Source organism: Natrix helvetica (genome assembly GCF_964273705.1).
Source record: "Natrix helvetica genome assembly, chromosome: 6".
Classification (NCBI taxonomy): domain Eukaryota; kingdom Metazoa; phylum Chordata; class Lepidosauria; order Squamata; family Natricidae; genus Natrix; species Natrix helvetica.
In genome coordinates, this window is record NC_138553.1 from 16,482,577 (window position 1) to 16,502,660 (window position 20,084).

A 20,084-nucleotide genomic window follows, 5' to 3' on the forward strand; every position below is an offset into this window, starting at 1 on the left:
GTGCTGTCCAAAGATGTCTTCATGGTCATGTGGCTGGCAGAACAATTAGATTGTCATTACAAGTCCAAGAGAGCTTGTGATGTGCAGTCCCCAAATGCTTTAAGGTAAAGGTTTCCCTTGCACATATGTGCTAGTCGTTCCCAACTCTAGGGGGCGGTGCTCATCTCCGTTTCAAAGCCGAAGAGCTGGCACTGTCCAAATATGTCTCTGTGGTCATGTGGCTGGCATGACTAAATGCCGAAGGTGCAGGGAACGCTATTACCTTCCCACCAAAGGTGGTTCCTATTTTTTCTCCTTGCATTTTTACGTGCTTTCGAACTGCTAGGTTGGCAGAAGCTGGGACAAGTAACGGGAGCTCACTCCGTTATGCAGCACTAGGGATTTGAACCACTGAATTCCTGACCTTTCTGATCCACAAGCTCAGCGTCTTAGCCACTGAAGGGTGGATAGCAAACTGAAGCCAAGAATTCCTGGGGTGAAGGGATTAAGGAAAGAGTAGTGCTTCAAAAGTGATCCCTGCATTACTAGCTTTCCTGCCTAATACACCAGATAGCAATGTTTTTCAACTTCAGCCATTGTAAAATGCATGGATATAATCCTCCAGCCAGCAGTATTGCTGGCTAGGGAATTCTGGGATTTGAAGTCCGTGCATCTTACAATGGCCAAAGATCGAGAAACATGGCCATAGCACGTGCGTTCCTTTTAATTTTGCTGTGAGCCCTGTTTTGATGCTGGCAGAAAGAGAGAGAAAACTGAAACGTCTCACGGTTCAGTAGAAAGGAGAACCGGGAGTCTATAACCGATTATATCCCACACGCAGATTTTAGCAATGATGAGTGCTGGTGGCATAGAAAACATTTTGAAATTGAAATAGCTGTTTCTGAGTGTGAAATGCATTCAGAGTGGCTGGAACAAGCTAATTTAAGCTTGAAATAACCACTTCAAGTTCTCGTTCAATGTCAAAATGTTTGCACACCCTTATTAACCACCTGCCTTGAACTTTGAATAGCATATATTATAACCTCAAAATAAAGTCCAAGAGGCACCAGTGTGTAAAATGAAATAAAGGGAAAACAAGGTTTTTGTCCAAATCCTTTCAGGGGAGAGCTCTGTTTCCACTATAAACAGATGAAAGCACATCCCTTTTCCAACCTTAATTTAGTTTAGCATGGTGAGTTCAGAAAACTCTTTTAGTGACTGGAAGTGGGGGGGGGAAACAGGTTCAAAATTAAGATCACACAATACAAGTATAATGCATTTATATACACAGGAGACATTTTGCACAGGCGGAGGAAGCAGATCACTTATTCCTCACGAAGAGTTAGACTTGGAATTGGATTTCTTTTCCCAATGGAACTGCAAGACAGAAATGAGGAATTACACGAGGCACGTAGTGACAAAAGTCAATAGAGATAATAATGTTCACATTTCACCAGCAGGAAAATAAATCTTAAAGAGTCTAGCTTTGATTGATTGATGCTTAGATTCTCTAGGATGATTAACATTTCATAGGAATTTGCAAATGGAGCCTGGTTTCGGGACTTACTTTTCTTAGCGCTGCAAAAGCCGGTCCAAACCTATCCTTGATTTGGGTTCTGCTTTTAATCCACCGAGGAAGTTTGTTGAGAACAGCTGGACGTGTGTATCTGTGGTCTAAAAGCACAATACTGGCAAAGTCCTTTTGATGCCGAATTGCCCTTCCTGTAAAAGCAAACCACCTTATTTATTTAATCCATTTATAATGGCCGCCCAACTGAATGGCTAATACAGGATTCAATTCAATTCAAAGTGAGAAGTCACAGGGGAAACTGTTTAAAGCAGTTTTTCTCAACCGTGCCAACTTGAAGAGGCATGGATTTCAGCTCTCAGAATTCCCCAGCCAGCTTGAGATTGATAGACAAATATTTCCCCTCGCGTGATGACTAGGGCAGGGGTCGGCAACCTTAAACACTCAAAGAGCCACAAAAGTCCTAATTGGAAGCCCCCTGTTCAATTCTGGAGCCAACCGGAAGTCCGGTTTCCCCACCATAGAGTCTCTTCCTAGCGCGGCATCCTTTTTCCTCTACCTGTCCTAACCGAAAGCCCTATCAATTGTGGAGCTGACCAGAAAATCCATCCCTTGCCATAGAATCTCCTCCTAGCAAGCCCTGCTTCTCCGCTTCCCCCAAAACCGGCAGCTCCTCTCAAAATTGAGGTGCCAATGGAGCCACAGCAGAGGGGTGAAAGAGCCACAAGCGGCTCCAGCACCACAGGTTGCTGAACCCCTTGACTAGGGCAAAGAACAGCAGACACAACCTTCAGACCTGTGAATTTCTGCTCTCAGAATTTCCACAGCTGAGAATTCTGGAAGTTGAAATTTACATACCTGGAAGGCACTTGGGTTGCAGAAGGCTAGTACGTTGAAACTGCTGTGCGTGAGTGACTAATAAAACAAATTTTGCTCTAGGAATATTTTATACTGATAAACCACCTGATCTTCCTGTGCCCAAACTTAGCAAGGCAGGAACCTACTTTATGAACGTATGAAACAAGGGAGGAGAAAGTGGCACAGATTCTTCCTGCTATTTTCTCCCAAATTGTTCTCTCCAGCATTTTAGCAGGTTGGTTACACACAAAGAAGTGCCTTCTTACATCCCAATTCCAGCTGACACTGTTTCATGTTCAACCAGAAGATCCATCTTGCCCATAACAGTTGTCCATAATTGGAAGCAGAGGTTTTTCTGCCCTCGTGTTACTCAAGCATTGCATAGGAATGAATCCAGGTTCCTCTTTATGTACAAACCGTGGCCTAAACGATCACTTGCCCAATTATACTTCATTACTTTGATGGCGGTAAGCCAACTTTGCACAGAAGCTTGTATGAAGAATGTTCCAACAGTACCACTGCGTGATAAACGTGTAACAGAAAAGATCACCAATTCCTAATTTCTCTGCTAACTTATCACAACTTCCCTGATCGGTTGCTTGGGAATGTTTAAAGCTGTTTAAAACGGACAATGAGGTAACCAGGTTCCATCTGACCAACCATAAAACTCCGATTGCGAGAGCTCTCTGTATTTTAGAACCAAGGGCATACTTTACCTATTGACTGGTTGACTGCTTTCATGCATAGATTTTCAATGAGCATGTTTCCTGGAGATTGGCCTGCAGACTTTGGCTAGAGAAAACCAAGACAGGTGAGAGACATAAATGGGGTTAGAAGCAAAATTTTTGTTTTATTTTATTTATATTCAGTCTTTACTGGATATAAATAAGAGGGAGAGAGAGAGGGGGGAGGGGGAGAGGGAGAGAGACAGAGAGAAACGGGCCATTTTTCACTTGATTCCCCAGCCCCCAGAGCACTCTACAAGCCGCCTAAAGGCTATGCATGCCCTTTTTTGACAAAAAAATGGGCCCACTTTTGCGAAAAATTGGCCATTTTTTGCTTGCGTTTGTCCCGTCCGTCCGTCCGTCCGTCCCCCGCCCAGACTCCAGGAGCCCTTTGCAGACCTCTCCAACTCTCTGCATGCCCCATTTCTCACAAGAAATGAGGCGTGCACTGGGCTTGGGAGGTCTGCAGAGTGCAAAACCTTTTTTAAAAAAATTTACTTCTTCAAAATCTTGGTGCGTCTTATACTCCGAAAAATACGGTAGATAAACCCAGTCTTGATCATTTCTAGCCCAAGGAAGTACATGTAGTCCTCAACATGTAATTGAGCCCCAAATTTCTGCTGCTAAGCAGGACAGCTGTTAAATGAGCTTTGCCCAATTTTACAACCTTCCTTGCTACAGTGGTTAAGTGAATCACTGGTTAGTAACACGGTTGTTAAGCGAATTTCGTTTCCCCATTGACTTTGCTTGTCAGGAGGTCACAAAAGGTGATAAATCCTATGTCCCTGGAACCCCGCAACCGTCACCTGAGTCAGTTGTCAGGCATCTGCATTTTGATCACGTTGAGTTGAAGTCTACATATCTTAAAGTTGCCAAGGTTAACCAACATTGTTCGGGGCACTTCAGAAACTCCGTTGATCAGAGGAAGTAAAATTACACTCCCTCACCAGGACAGGTTGGACTGGGGAATGCTAGGTGTTGAAATCCACTCATCTTAAAGCGGCCAAGATTTGGAAGCATTGCCATAGATCAGAACTGTCAAAACTCCCGGGCCGGATATGTCACACAATGGCCACGCCTACGCCCGGTTTAGCAAACAGGAGAAAAGTCCCAATACGTTATGTGACGCCGTGAGTTTGACACCCCTGCCGTAGATCAAGCTAAGTGGAAAACAGGATCTTTTACCATTGTTTTATCCAGGTAAGCCATTTTCTCTTGAAGTTCTGGAGATTTTATGTTGGGGTAGGGCATGCCCACCATAATTACACACCTGGGAAAAAAGAAAATGAGGTAAAGTAAGGAACACATAAATCACTCAGCGTCATCTCTTTAACTTGAATAATAATCCTGCAATGCCAACTAGACCCTTTCAATCGAAAGAGTTCTTTTTCTCCCACGTAATTTTAATTTTATTTTTTAAAATTTTTTTTTAAAGATACACAAAAATAGGAAGAAAAGAAACTCAAAACCTCAATTAGAGTAATTTGCAATCCAAGCATGTCACATACAAAGCAATATCCAGTGCATAAAGCTTTCTTTAAGCTCAAGAAGAGAAACAAACAAACAAAAATACCCTATTTTGGCCAGGTAAGGTGAAAACCTATGCCAAGGAGAAACGCGCTGCATCATTTTTGATTAGTGGGTAAAATTGCCTTTTCAAAAACAGATTACAATTTCAATCAAAGGAGCCTGCAGTGGATCGGTCGGTATATCAAGTGCATTCAAGATAGCCTAATATTTTTACCCTTGGAATCTTAAACAGCAATTGGAGGGAGCTTTAAGTAAAAATGCGGGAAAAGAAGCATTTGGGGAATAATATTCTGCATACAAATTGGCCTCCTACAGGTAGGGTTTATGCTACAAAGCCCATACCTCTTTCTGGATAACTATGGCTTTACTCGCCCGAGAAGAGGCCTGTTTCATTTCAGATTCATTTGTAAGAAGAAATGGCTTTCTCTCTGAAAGCGTTGGCTAAGCATCGCAATTTACCAGACCCTCCCACCTAATTGCCTTCACAACCTGCTTGTGACAACAGGGGGGCAGTTAATATGCAGCAACCGCTTTCTGTCATCCCGCATGTCAAGCTTAGCTGTCCCACTAAGGCAGGTGCAGAGAGCCGGGTGGGAGGAATAACACTGGTGTTAAAAATGGAAAGCGGAGCATTTATGAAACAACAGATTTGCCTTAAAGGAGGAAGTGACAGCTTTGCCCACTTGCCATACAAATTTTCTTTTCCTCTCGCTCTCATCCTAATGCCTTCGATGTTTGGCCTTCAGTCTGTTGCACAATGGGGAATATGTCTCATTAAAGTCAAACGCCCTGTGCTAAGAGCTAAGCCCCGAAATCAGCACTCGAAGGGCCCTTCCCAAAAATTAAGACTTTGGTTTGTATTAGCTCAAACCTAAATGAGCTGCCCTCGTCCAATCAATATTTCATAACTCTCCAAATTCTAATATTCCAGTGAATAATTCCGCCACCGCTACCCCAAGGCCAAGCAATAATTTTTACCTTCCCAGGTCATCTGAAAAATTGATTCCTTCGCTCATTTTCCCACCAACTACAGAAAACAGCAGTGCTCCTGTCATGGGGCCATCTGTTCGGTTGCAGCGCTGTGTGAAAGGAAGTCCACAATGCAGTGGTTAAAAGCTGGAGTACCTCTACAGTCAACTTACTGCCTCTTCCCACCTGCTCAATGATCGTCCAATCTTCTGTTTCGTACCTTGATACACTTGGCATATTCGGCCAAGACCTGCTCCACTTGGTTAGCCTTCTTGGGTTCCTGAAATATCTGTAATGGCATCGTACATCAATTATAGGAGAACATCATTCACACCATGTGAATAATAGGATCTCAGGAGCTAAAAGTCTGTAGGGATTCTCAGTCATCCAGGTCACGGTTGTCCCAAAGGTGCTTTTTCAGGAGGCAACTGGATTTTCTTGATCTTTCTTTGAAGACATTTCGCTTCTCATCCAAGAAGCTTCTTCAGCTCTGTCCCCACTATTCTGTCAGAGCTGAAGAAGCTTTTTGGATGAGAAACAAAACACCTTCAAAACAACGACAAGAAAGTCCAGTTGCCTTCCGAAAAAGCACCCTTGGGACATCTACAGGAGCTGTAAAATTTTGTGGCTTTTGTGCAGTGACCAAACTGAAAAATAGTGATGTTGGCTTCAACCTCCAGTAAAACCTTGATTTAAATTAGTTTCTCAAAGCTGGCAACTTTAACGTATGTGGACTTGGACCGCCAGAGAATTCCTCAGCATGCTAGTTGGGGAATTCTGGGAATCGAAGTCCACACATCTTAAAAGTTATCAAATCTAAAGAACACGTACTTAAAGGATCCCCATTTTGCAAACTTTGGATACAATGGACAGAATTTCCATCCAGACGTCTCTCTAAAAGAAGAGAAGGAACATTGGTCCTATCTGAACGTTCTTCTCAGTGTGGCGCAGGAGGGTCCAGGACTGGGTGGTTCAATTCTTATTTGCCCAAGAGACTGAGTCAGAAATTAAGCCACGCCTCCAGCTTCCCCTGCTGATATTTAATTCCGATGAGGCGCAGCTCCAACTAGAGAAACGAAAGAAGAACAGGCCCTGCCCACAGCATTAGTAGCCCCCGGGGACCCGGACCTAACCAAAAACAATAACTAGGGTGGGACTTGGACTGTCCTGCGCCACGCTGAGAAGAACGTTCAGGTAGGACCAACGTTCCTTCTCCAGCTGATGGCGCAGGAGGGTCCAGGAGTGGGACATACCAAAGCGGCAGTCTCTAGGGCAGGAACTCACTGGTTTCTGGTACCCGAGGGCGCATGTACGCCTTGCAGCACCCTACACCCAAATGATGCCTCCGCAGATGCGAACGCATCCAATCTATAGTGCTTAATGAAAGGTGAGGGGGAAACCCACATCGCAGCTCTACAAACGTCTCCGATCGGAGCCTGAGTGTTCCACGCGGCCATGGTGGCCGCACTCCTAGTTGAATGAGCCGTTACCGGTTTGCCCCTCGCCTCATAAGCCCTGGCAATACAAGCTCGCAACCAGCGTCCAATAATAGAAGAGGACACCCGTGAACCCATGGCAGAAGGCTGGAAAGCGACAAACAACTCCTCTGTTTTTCTGTAGGGCGCCGTTCTCTTTATGTAAATACAGAGGGCCCTCCGCACATCCAGCTTGTGCCAGGATTTCTCCTGTCTATGAGAGGGGTTAGGGCAGAAGTCCGGCAGAATTAACTCCTGAGCCCTATGAAAGTAGGAGTTTATCTTTGGGATTAAAGCGGGATCAAGCCTCAGAACCACTGTGTTAGGCTGGAAAATACAAAGGTCTTCCCTGACAGAGAGGGCACCTAACTCTGAAATCCTCCTAGCCGACGTGATGTTGACTAGGAAAACCACCTTTAATGTGAAGAAATGCAAGGACACAGTCCTTAGCGGTTCAAAAGGAGGATCCACTAGGGCCAGGAGGGCCGTGGACAAATCCCAAGATGGGAACCTGTGAACTACTGGGGGCCGAAGATTTGCCGCCCCCTGTAGAAACCTCTTCACCACCGGATGACGGCCCAGGCTCTCCCAGCCGTCCAAGACCAGGACAGTCGACAGGGCCGAGACTTGTCTCCGAAGTGTGTTATGGGCTAACCCCCTATCGAGCCCATCCTGAAGGAAATCCAGGATATTCGGGAGCGAGGGACGTTTGGGGTCCACATGTGCCTTACGGCACCAAGTACAAAAAGTGGACCACGTGGCGTTATAAATCCTGCTCGTGGCCGGGCGTCTGGATGCCACGATGGTTCATATCACCTGTGAGGAGAAACTAGCCTCTCTCAGGATCTCCCTCTCAAAAACGGTACCAGGCGGTCAACTGGAGCCATTCTCCAGGGTTTGGCAATGGACAGACCTAAAAGGTCCGCGAACTAAGGCCAGCGTGGCCAATATGGGGTGACCATGATTACCTCCGCCCCTTCCATCACTATCTTCCCCAACACCCCTGGAATCATGGGGGGGGGAATGCATAAAGTAGACTCGGGGGCCACCTGTTGCATAGGGCACTGCTCCCCTCCGCTCCCCGAGTCGGGAACTGCGTGAAAAATCTGGGGAGCTGGGCATTTTCCGGAGACACAAAGAGGTCTACCACTGACCGTCCAACCCTCCTGCAGATCTCGTCGAACAGTTCTGGTTCCAGCTGTCACTCCATCTGGTCCACCGTGGCCCTGCTGAGCCAGTCCACCTGGTGATTGGCGTCTCCGGATATGTGCTCTGCTTTGATGGACAACAGGTGCCTCTCCGCCCAATGGCCCAGGCGCTGAGATTCCACCCAGAGGGCTCTGGAGTGAGTCCCCCCCACTGCCTGTTTACATGCGCCTTCATGTGGCCACGTTGTCCGTCAGAAGTAGGACGTGTCTTTGCTCTACAAGGGCCTGAAAGTGTTGAAGGGCCAGATGAGCCGCATGCAGCTCCAGCCAGTTTTTGTTATGTGTAAGGTCCCGAGGGGACCACCGACCCTCCGCAAGTTCTAGTCAGCGCCGATCATGCTCTCCCGTCGTTCCGGACCGTTTGCAGCTATGCGGGAACACCGGCATGTCGCACACGCGCTCCTCGCACCCGCAGCCTCGATATCCGCCCGCTGCAGCCCCTGAGAACCAGCGGCAACGCAGGGCAACCTTCCTGGCCCGCTCACGAGCCAGTAATCAGAAGCAAGTTAAACAGAGCCGCAATGGACTCCGATGGCCAGCCCAGCCGGTAGCTTGCCTGCGAGGAACCTGGGACCTCCAGCAGGATCTAGCCCATACAATTTGCTACTCTAACACAAGCAGGTGGAAAGAAAGAACCTGTGAGCCAAGTTCAAACACCTTCCATCCAATAGCGACATGAAATTAATTGAAAGAAATGAAGAGAAAAAAAAATTAAACTATTCTAGGAAAGAAAACCAATTATCACTAACAGCAAAAGTTTTTACATCTCTTTTCGGGCAAGACTGAGTCAGAATTGGATATCAGCAGGGGAAGCTGGAGGCATGGCTTAAATTCTGACTCAGTCTCTTGGGCAAATAAGGATTGAACAACCCACTCCTGGACCCTCCTGTGCCATCAGCTGGAGAACTGTCTCCTGCATCTGAAGTAATCTAGTCTTAATATACAGATGTTATTATGACAAATAACCTTACTTGATGCAAATAACAAGATGAGGTTTATGTACATCATGGGGATGTCATACTTTGAGTCTTAATGGACATTGAGGAGTAATGGCTGATGTATTCTCCCCCACCTCTCTAGGTTTACTATTACTAAGTAATGGGCAACGTGCTTTCAACACAGGTGGCTGGGAAATCAGTGGAAAAGGATGATTGCCCTGCTGTACGTGCTTGTGAGCTTCCTAAACGTATCTAACTGGCCACATGAGGACATAGGATGCTCACTGGGGAAACATTGACCAGATCTAGTTAGGTTCATATTACTTCTTTAACCCCTATTCTCACAGACAAGCCCATGTTTCAAGAGCATTAATGGACTAAAAAGCTACTCGGGCTCCTTGCTGTGGTAGTATTTGCCACAATCGGTGTGCCTACAAAAGGAGAAATGGAAATGCTGGGTTTTAATTTTCCAATTTATAGCTAATTTTCAACTTGTAAAAGAATAACCGTGATGACCAAAGATAAAGATTCTCTTAAGTCAATCTTGACTGCTGATGGCGCTGAAGTTCATTCCGGCCTAGCCTGAACAGAATAAAATAAATGATTAATTTAATTGTTAATTTTAATCTAATTTTTAAATTTTTATTGTTAATATTAATTGGGTTTGTTTTTGGATACTTTATTTAATTTCCTTTGTAACTTTTGTAATATGTGTTTTTTTTATGTAATACACCGCCCTGAGTCCTTTGGGAGAAGGGCAGCATATAAATCCAATAAACAAACAAACAAACAAACAAACAAACAAACAAACAAACATTAAAATTTCTTAGAAATCTGTGAAAGTAGTAACCACCTTGAATGTTTTTCAACTTCCCAGTCCAGCTCACAGCCCAGGGATTTCTCCCATCCAAGAGCTATTACATCTGACCCTGCTTTCCGTTTTCTGAACAGTCCAAGGCTGGCTTGGTGGTGCCCCCAGCCAAATTTCAGGTTGGCTTGTGCCCTTTTTCCTGCCTCCTACACAAATAAGCCATCGTCTCTTGGCTTTGGGAAAGGATGAAGCGATATATCAAGTATAACGATCAGCTACCCAGCAAGTATGGTGGCCACGTCAACAAGTAAGGATTGGGCATCTCCACTTCACTGTAACAGAACCACTGCCTTGGTGGTGCAGTGGTTAGAATGCAGTACTGCAAGCTACTTCTGCTGCCTGCCGGCTGCCTGCAACTTGGCAGTTCAAATCCCACGAGTCTCAAGGTTCACCCGGCCTTCCATCTTTCCAAGGTGGGTAAAATGAGGACCCGGATTGTTGGGAGCAATATGCTGACTCTGTAAACCGCTTAGAGAGGGCTGGAAAGTACTGTGGTCTATAAGTCTAAGTGCTATTCCTATTGCTACAACAAAACTAGAGGAATCAGCCAATCATTGCCGTATGTTTGATTTCACCAGCAGCATTGGGCTACCAAATTACCTTTTTCTTAGTAGCCAGCCGGGCAAGCAATCCGGTCTTTTCCCAGTGCAAGTAGACCTGTTTCTCATAGTCATAGGAAGGGAAGAAACACACCAGGCCTCCTGGGACGACGTTGCACAGGTTAGAAAGAATCCGCCCCGTCTCCTCCATCTGAAAAATGGAGGAAAAACCAGCAATGTCTACCTTCAGCCAGAAAAGAAACTCTTTCTTTTATCAAAGGCTGTGTTCTCTTGGAGAACACAATTTCCTGCCTGGGCTGGAAGGGAGTTCATGAACCCAAAAGCTTATGCTTAGAAATAATCAGTTGCGGGGATGCAGAATAGGCAAATTTGATGCAAACAGAATCTGGTGTCTCATGATATCCTACTCAATCAATCAATCAATCAATCTTTATTGATTAGCCCATGGGCCATATCAAAGTACCAGAGACAAAAACTACAGTTTAAAATGAGATTGAAATAAACCACAATTTAAAATGTAAATGGAATAAAATACAAGTTAAAATATAAACAAAATAGAGTGCAATAATTTAAATTACAAATGAAATATGCTTAAAATTATATTACAATGTCACCCCTACGTCTACCCCGTCAAGTGGTCTTTCCTACAATCTACAGCGTTCTGCTACACCAACTTTGTCCTTATTTCCATCAACTTTACAGTAAATTTGGCAATCCATTTCACCAACTGCAAATTAATACCTAACAATGTTGCAAAAAGCGCTCTGGACTTAGGAGTGCTGGTATAAAAGATCCTACCCAATTGGTGTTCCCTCAAATCTGAGTACAGAGGGCAATCAAAAATTACATGGGATGTTGTTTCGACTTCCCCAATCCCACATAAACAGCCTCTTTCACTTGCAGGGATCCCCTTATACCTGCCCCAAAGCATGTTCGTTTGAAGTTGGTCCAATCTCAATTTGGAAAAAATCTCCTTATGACAGGAGATAAAGGCAAAGTTAAATATTTTTCTATTTTAAAAAATCTGTTTGTTTACTGATAGCCAGGGGCAAACTTTTGCTGCTGTCACTTGTGCAATGTCTGATTGTGCACTTATGTCCATAAATCTCTGTGCAATCCAAGATCTGATCTGCCTAAGATCGTGCTGCTGCCAGTTTAAAGGAATACCAAAGCTTGATACCTGCTTCAAAATTCTTGATAACCAATTATTTTGATATCCTACTTTTTCCGACACCGTCTTTAGTCTCTTTTTCCTACTCAATTCCTTCCTTCCCACAGTTACAGGCTGCTAGGAAGGAGCAGACATCTCTACTCAGAGGTCTGCCATGATCTCTTTTCAGAGGGTTTTGAAATTAATCCTAAGAAAAAGTGGCCTACCTCGCTTCAAAGCTCCAGGTCCGACTGTCAAAATAAAGATGAGAAATCCCTATATAGTAGTCCCTGACTTATGACTGAAATTGGGACTGGAATTTCAGTCGCTAAGTGATACAGTCATTAAGCAGGTAACCAGGCTCATGTTTACAACCATTTTTACCACAGTCGTTAAAGTGAAATCCACCGTTCCCAATTGACTTGGCTTGTTAGAATCTGTGAGGCTTGCAAATAACTAGAAAACATTGCAGACATCAAAAATGTAAGCCAGTTATCAAGTAACAAAATTGCGATCACTTCCCTCCCTCTGTTTCTCTCTCTCTCTCTCTCTCTCTCTCTCACACACACACACACACACACACACACATCGTGGTTGTCAGAGTGTGCACAGCATGAGTACTATTTTGAGACAATCAATCAATCAATCCTCTATTCTACACCGAGAACCACAATGGAGTTAGAACACAAGGAGAAAGATACACTAGGAGAGAGATAGACCCTCACATGGCCTCCCTTATATAGGCTGTTTCTTAAAGTGGCAGTAACCCTGCTGACTCATTCTCATTTCATCATCCCGGTTTACAGCCTTACAGCAGCTGGTCAGCTATTAAATAACCATTACCCTGACAGTGGTGATGCAAGAGTCATAATTTTGACATCAGATTGTAAATCAGTTTCTCTGAAGTCATAACTTCCAACTGTCATGAAATGGATGATCGTAAGTCAAGGACAACTTGGTATTATCGCTGGCTTCCCAATCCATTCTATTCAACACCAAACACCCTCTTTCCCCATTTGTGAGCATCTATGCTTCAATACTCTAAGGACAGCTTCTCCCTTGACATGGAAATACAATAAATCAGATCGCCACAAGGAGAGCGACTTGTGGAGTCCGGTAGCAGGTTAACTGCGAGGGAAAAATGCAAAGAGGATCTGCTTCCTTTGCCACTGTCTAACCCAGGTGACAGAAACCAAGCAGGAAGGGCCTAAGCAATACCAAAGGGACAACATACACGGGGAACTCAAAAACTATGAAACGCCATTGCCTGAAGAGCAATGAAGTGTAATAATAATTAAAAAAAAAATACTGACCAATCGAGGCAAGCCTCTTTTCTCATAAGTAAATTCCAGCAGCTGATTGGATGGACCGTTGGAGAGGACGATGGGTAAAATGTTGTCAGGGGGAATCACATGACCTAATAACACAAGAATCCAAGGAAGAAATGAACAAGCTGTTGTTCCTGTTAAGATGCTGAAAGGCTAAGCTTCCTGGCTCTTGCACAATTAACCCGATACTCAAGTACAGGGGCTGTCAAACTCATGGCCCGCGGGCCAGATGCGTCACGCGCTGGCCACACCCACGCCTGGTTTAGCGAAGGGGAAAACAGTCATGGTACGTCACGTGACAACACCGTGATAACGTGAGTTTGATACCAGTGCTCAAGTACGACGACTGAACAAATGTACCGTGTTTCCCCGAAAATAAGACATGGTCTTATTTTTTTAGACCACCCTCCCCCCCAAATAAACCCTTGGCCTTATTTTAGGGGGGCGTCTTATTATTTTTGAGGTGCAGGAGGCGGTGAGCATGGCTGCTGCTGTGTTGCAATATTTTCAGGGAGAGCTTATTTTAGCGCATTCGCTCAAAAGCCCAATTGGGCTTATTATCCGGGGAGGTCTTATTTTCGGGAAAACAGGGTAGTCCCATAAGATCCACTTGTTTCTTCTTCCAAGCAACACATGGTGCAACCTGAAACTGTGGAAGGAAGAGGTGATGGCCTTAAATGACAGGAGGAAGACTCAAGGTAATGAGTTGAGATATTGTCACTATCGAGACAATGGTGAAATAGGCAGGACGTGAGCCAGGGATGGCAGTCACTTACTTTCACTACAGGTTTGCAAATGTGATCGTGAGCGGGCTGGCATCGCTCACACGTGCCACGCCCATGCATGCGCTTTGCTTGCGCGTGTGGCTTGCACGTATGACACAGCTTGAAAATGTGCCTAATAGGATGGTATAGAGCCAGGAGAGGTGGGTGGGCCAGCCGCAATTACCACTACTGGTTTGGGTGAACTGGTCCGAACCGGCTGAATACCACCTCTGACTTGAGGCCAGGCCAAGTGTCAGCCTCTATCTCGCATGCTTGCTTTCAACTGCCATAGTAAAGGAGAGGGAGGGGCTCATGGTATTTGGAAGGGGAAACGTGCTGGTGGAGACATCTCGGAAAAGGGAGTTCTCACCATCTTCTGCGCATGCTGATGGCTCGTGTTTGGGTTTGGTCCATGCCAACTGTCTCCGCGTATCAGCTGAATGAGGCCACCTGAAGATGCGCCCCACATGACACCTTTGGGAGTTGGACATTGGACATCGGGTCGGGGTAACTGGTGGGAGGGATTTGGGTAAATGTTTGATATGTACAAGTTTGTGCTTTTTTGCTTCAGATCTTGCTTCACTTTCGCTGTTTTCATTTCATATCCAGTAAAAGTACCTTTTCTCTAACTAAATAGAGTTGGGGGTTTTCTTTCTTGGATGTTGAATGAGGCAACGCCCGACACCAAGAATATAACTTGAGAAAACATCTCAGATAAGTCCCTCCCTGGTTCACAGGAAAATAAAAGTGAGGGGTGTGTCGGTGGAAGCATATTCAGATATGCAAAATTCTGTACTATAGTTATTACAATAAAAGTAGTCCTGATCTATATTGCATTAATGTCTTAGTCTGGTGTATGTTGTTTGGTTGACGGAAACCTTCAGAGCACCTACCAGAACGTATGCTTAAGACAATGAAACAAACAAAATATTTAAAAGTTATGACACTTACATAGTTACTTACCAAGCGCATCTAAATTCTACTAAACTATATAAAATATATATTTACAATCCCCAAGGCAGGTCACAACTTTTGAGCACCGCTAATGTTTGGAAATTAAGAGCCACGGAGGAGAATGGTCAGAGTGCAGTACTGCAGGCTACTTCTGCTGATCACCGGCTGCCAGCCATTTGGCAGATCGAATCTCACCAGGCTCAAGGTTGACTCAGCCTTCCATCCTTCCGAGGTCGGTAAAATGAGGACACATATTGTTGGGGGCAATAGGCTGTAATGCCGCTACCCCTTTAATACAGTTCCTCATGTTGTGGTGACCTCCAACCATATAATTGTTTTATGTTTTCTGTATTTTTTTGAAAATATGTGTTGTCCGATGGTCTTAGGTGACCCCTGTGAAAGGGTCGTTCGACCCCCAAAGGGGTCCCGACCCACAGGTTGAGAACCACTGGCTTAGAGAGCCCTGTAAAGCACTATGAAGTGGTATATAAGTCTAAGTGCTATTGCGATTAAAAGTTGAAAAATTTGACACGCCCTATCAGGACTTAAAATTTTAAAATTTTGTTTTACTTGCCACATTCTACTTGCCCCATGGTCAAATCCGGAAATCACAGTAACTTTGCACATTTTACGGGTGACCTCTGAATTGGTTTACCAAAAATAAATTGCTCTGATATTAATTTAACCCTTGTTATTTGCAATCAAAGACAAGGCCTATAAAACCAATGATAGCAACATTAACAGAGATTTTGATAAGGAGTCAGAACACAGCTTGGACTCTATGGTAAATCTGAGCGTTTTGCAAGAGATCATTGTACTTTTATTATAAGAGAAAAGCTCAAAGATTGCCACGATTGATAATTGAATCTTCCGCAAGCCATTCTTTCACACTTTCTTCTCATTAATAGGCTTCTGGGTTCTAGTAAAACAAACAGATCTTTCAAACACCGGGACCTGCCTCTCATCATCTAAGTGAAACAAGGAGCAATTACTGTCAGTTGTGACAGCTGGAAGTCACAACTCAAGTGTGAAATGGAAAAATTTGGGAAATTTGATCAGATGCTTTGAAGAGAAACGATCTTGGCACTATTTCAATAACTCACGAATTTAGCGGCTTCTACTGAGTCCATTTTTATTCTGAAACATTTGAAGAAAAAAGTAAGTCCCTTTTCATCATGATCACTTAGATCTGTAAAGTAGCTTTTTGAAAAATAAAAAATAAACGGTTTTGGAATACTAACCGGAGCTGTCCCTGTTCTAGAATTCATCATAGATACTGTATTTTTTGGAGTATAAGACGCATTTTTTTCCCTCAAAAAGAGACTGAAAATCTGGGTGCGTCTTATACACTGAATACAGCATTTTTAGCTTCCTGAAACCCCGGCCCCTTCATCAAAATGGCCGTGTATAGCCTTTAGAAGGCTTTCAGAGTGCTCCTGGAGGCTGGAGAAGGCAGAAATGAGCGAAAAACGGGCCGTTTTTTGCTCACTTTTGACCCCAAACCTCCAGGAGCACTCTACGAGCCTTCTAAAGGCTATTCATGCCCCTCGTTTGACAAAAAAGCCCCATTTTGGCAAAAAAAAGGGCTGTTTTTTGTTTGTTTGGGGGAGACAATCCTCCAGGAGCACTCTACAAGCCTCCTAAAGGCTATTCATGCCCTTTTTTAAAAAAACAAGGGCCATTTTTGGGAGGTCTGCAGTGCAAAAACTTTTTTTTTAATTTGCCTCTTCAAAATCTTGGTGCGTCTTATATCTGAAAAATACAGTACCTTAATAATTGACTTCATTCTCTGCCTATCTGAAATTGAAATGGCAGTCAAGAAAATTAAGTAGTAGAACGTAGAAATTTGCAAAATTCAAAAGAAAATGTTTAAATGAGTAAAGTTTGGTAATAGCAAACAGGCATAGAATCTTTGACCATGGGAAGAGGAAACCTAGAAAATGGGGAACAGGTGGTAAGAAAAAATGGAAAGGGGAAGACTTGACTGGCTTGCTGGCACTAGAGATAGGAGCATTCCCTTTTGTAGCAATTATAGGTAGTGCTTGACCTATGACCATAATTGACCAGAAAATTTCCATTGCTAAGCAAGATGTTTATTAAGTGAGTTTTGCCCCATTTTATGACCTTTCTTCAGAGATGGTATTCAGCAGGGGCTGACCAGTTCTGGAGAACCGGTCGCAGAAATTTTGTGTAGTTCAGAGAACTGGTAAATACCACCTCTGACTGGCCCCATCCCCATCTATTCTGTTTCCCGAGTCCCAGCTGATCGGGAGGAAATGGGGATTTTTCAGTAACCTTCTCCTGGAGTGGGGAGGGAATGGGGATTTTGCAGTATCCTTCTCCTGGAGTGGGGAGGGAATGGGGATTTTGCAGTATCCTTCCCCTGGAGTGGGGAGGGAATGGGGATTTTGCAGTATCCTTCTCCTGGAGTGGGGAGGGAATCGGGATTTTGCAGGAGCCTTCCCCCGGAGTGGGAGGGAATGGAGATTTTGCAGTATCCTTCCCCTGGAGTGGCGAGGGAATGGGGATTTTACATTATCCTCCCAAATGAATAGCCTTTGCAGGCTTGTAGAGTGTTCCTGGAGGGAGGGGGGGGCAAAAACAGCCCATTTGTAGCAAAAAACGAGCCCATTTTTTGTCAAAAAAAGGGCATTAGGAAGCTTATAGAGTGCTCTTGGAGGCTGGGGAGGCAGAATTGAGCAAAAAACGGGCCGTTTTGTGCTCATTTTTGCCCTCCCCAACCCCCAGGAGCAGTCTGAAAGCTTCCTAGAGGCATTTTGCTGAAGGGGGCGGGATTTCGGGAGGCCAAAAGAATGCTGTATTCAGTGTATAAGACGCACCCAGATTTTCAGTCTCTTTTTTGAGGGAAAAAGGTTCGTCTTGTACTCCTTAAAATACGGTGTATATATATATATGTGTGTGTGTGTGTGTGTGTGTGTTGTATTTGTGCAGATAAATAAATAAATTTGGGCATACCAGGGGTTGTAACACAAATACATATGTGTGTGTGTGTGTGTGTTGTATTTGTGCTGATGTTTTCTGCCTGGATGGTCTTCTGTAATGAGCCGAAGGACAGAAAGAGGGAGTTCTGAGCTTCCTCCCATATTTGGGCATACCAGGGGTTGTAACACAAATACATACATACATATATATATGTAACACAAATACATACATACATACATACATACATACATACATACATACATACACACACACACACACACACATACATACATATATATTTATATATATTCAATACATAACACCCTGCTCCCCAAAACTCACCACAGGAAAATTCCTCAATCCTGTCAGCGTCAACACCAGCACCCAAAAGCAGCTGTTGCCGGAAATCAGCCACCTGCAAAGCACAGCATGAAAATCCTGTTTGTTTTAGACGACTTACACAGCATGCCCTACTCAGAGCGTTCAACTCTTGAGGAGGAAGATCCAAATTCTGCCCTCGTAGCCCCGTATAGGCAGCAAGAGAATCAATGTCACTTTTCTAGGGACCCTATAACTGTGATGGCGAACCTATGGCACGCATGCCAGAGGTGGCACACAGAGCCCTCTTTTGAGCAGGCGAGCCGTCGCCAGTTCCTCTTCTGGGCTCCGGCGTGCACATGCGCACCGGCCAGCTGCTCTCTTCCGGGTTCCGGTACTCTGGCACAGATGTGCACAGGCTCCAATTTCGGCACTCAGTGCTGGAAAGGTTAATCATCCAAGATGATTAGGGGACTGGAGGCAAAAACATATGAAGAACGGTTGCAGGAACTGGGCATGGCTAGTCTAGTGAAAAGAAGGACTGAGGGAGACATGATAGCAGTGTTCCAATATCTCAGGGGTTGCCACAAAGAAGAGGGAGTCAAGCTATTCTCCAAAGCACCTGAGGGCAAGACAAGAAGCAATGGGTGGAAACTAATCAATGAGAGAAGCAACTTAGAACTAAGGAGAAATTTCCTGACAGAACAATTAATCAGTGGAACAGCTTGCCTCCAGAAGTTGTGAATGCCCCAACACTGGAAGTCTTTAAGAAGATGTTGGATAGCCATCTGTCTGAAACGGTATAGGGTTTCCTGCCTAGGCAGGGGGTTGGGCTAGAAGACCTCTAAGGTCCCTTCCAACTCTGTTATTCTATTCTATTCTATTCTATCACTGCCCTATAACATGCTCATATATGTTATTCTTGACTATTGGGACCTTTAATTCACTATTACTCATTCTATTTGGTATTAGAATAAGGTGACCAGATTTTAACATTGGTAAAGCGGGACACCATTGACCAGGGGAGGGGGGGGTGTTCTTGATTGCTTCTTGCTTTGCCCTCAGGTGCCTTGGAGAATAGTTTGACTCCCTCTTCTTTGTGGCAACCCCTGAGATATTGGAACAATGCTATCATGTCTCCCCTAGTCCTTCTTTCTCTTAAGCTAAACATACCCAGTTCCTGCAACCGTTCTTCATATGTTTTAGTCTCCAGTCCCCCAATCATCTTTGTTGCTCTTCTCTGCACTCTTTCTAGGATCTCCACATCTTTTTTTACATCGTGGTGACCAAAACTGAATGCAGTAGTTGCCCATCACCCAAACGAAGTACAAAGATGCCCAATTCCCTGCTCACCGGCTGCATGGTGCCCCCAGCGATGACCACAGCTCGACATTCTTTCAGCACCGTGGCAAAATGCACGGCTGGATTGAGCAAAAGAAACTTGAGGCTGCTCAGGGCTAAAGTACCTGGGAAAAAATCAGCACATTTAGAGAGTTGGCAGGTAAACAATTAAAAACATTGAAGGGCAGCCTGAAATGCAAGGGGGGGGGGCCTTCCACTACCCCCACTGCCCCACCCCACCCCACCCCTGCTTTGCTACTCTCAATTTGCTGGATGCTTCAAATGAAACAGTGAAAATATTCTTAGAGACTGAGGACAACAAAAGCAACTGTGGTTGCTTCCCAGGGGCTAATATGGGAACATCACTTGATTAAGTTACGGCCATACTTAATGAAGTAATTCAGTAAGGAGCAATAAATATCACCTCCTCCTTAATATTGCTATAATCCCAGGATCCAAAATAAATAAGGGGTAGTAATTTAGCAACACCTGGAGAATAATATTTCCACGACTTGAATTGCAATTGTTTAGGTAAGTGCTCCTATGAAAAAGCATCATGTGTTTACATAAATATGGATACTTTTTTTTTAACTTTCAGATGTTTCCTCCAGGAAAGGCATCTGTGGAGATATAGACAGACCTCAC

At 44.4% G+C, this 20,084-nt stretch overlaps 1 protein-coding gene across 1 annotated transcript in view; it reads right to left on the reverse strand.

Moving 5' to 3' along the window:
- Positions 1 to 1,118: 1,118 nt before the first annotated feature.
- The window catches only part of DDX11 (DEAD/H-box helicase 11), a 48,145-nt gene continuing 29,179 nt past the window's right edge, over positions 1,119 to 20,084 (reverse strand). Inside the window, exons 18-27 of the mRNA XM_081958293.1 lie at positions 19,452 to 19,564; positions 18,123 to 18,195; positions 13,105 to 13,208; positions 10,682 to 10,831; positions 5,810 to 5,878; positions 5,599 to 5,699; positions 4,276 to 4,360; positions 3,082 to 3,157; positions 1,547 to 1,701; positions 1,119 to 1,356 (exon numbers count right to left, since the gene is read on the reverse strand). Of these exons, the coding sequence (XP_081814419.1) occupies positions 1,312 to 1,356; positions 1,547 to 1,701; positions 3,082 to 3,157; positions 4,276 to 4,360; positions 5,599 to 5,699; positions 5,810 to 5,878; positions 10,682 to 10,831; positions 13,105 to 13,208; positions 18,123 to 18,195; positions 19,452 to 19,564 (971 nt within the window). The 3' untranslated portion in view covers positions 1,119 to 1,311. The remainder of the gene's footprint in view (positions 1,357 to 1,546; positions 1,702 to 3,081; positions 3,158 to 4,275; positions 4,361 to 5,598; positions 5,700 to 5,809; positions 5,879 to 10,681; positions 10,832 to 13,104; positions 13,209 to 18,122; positions 18,196 to 19,451; positions 19,565 to 20,084) is intronic.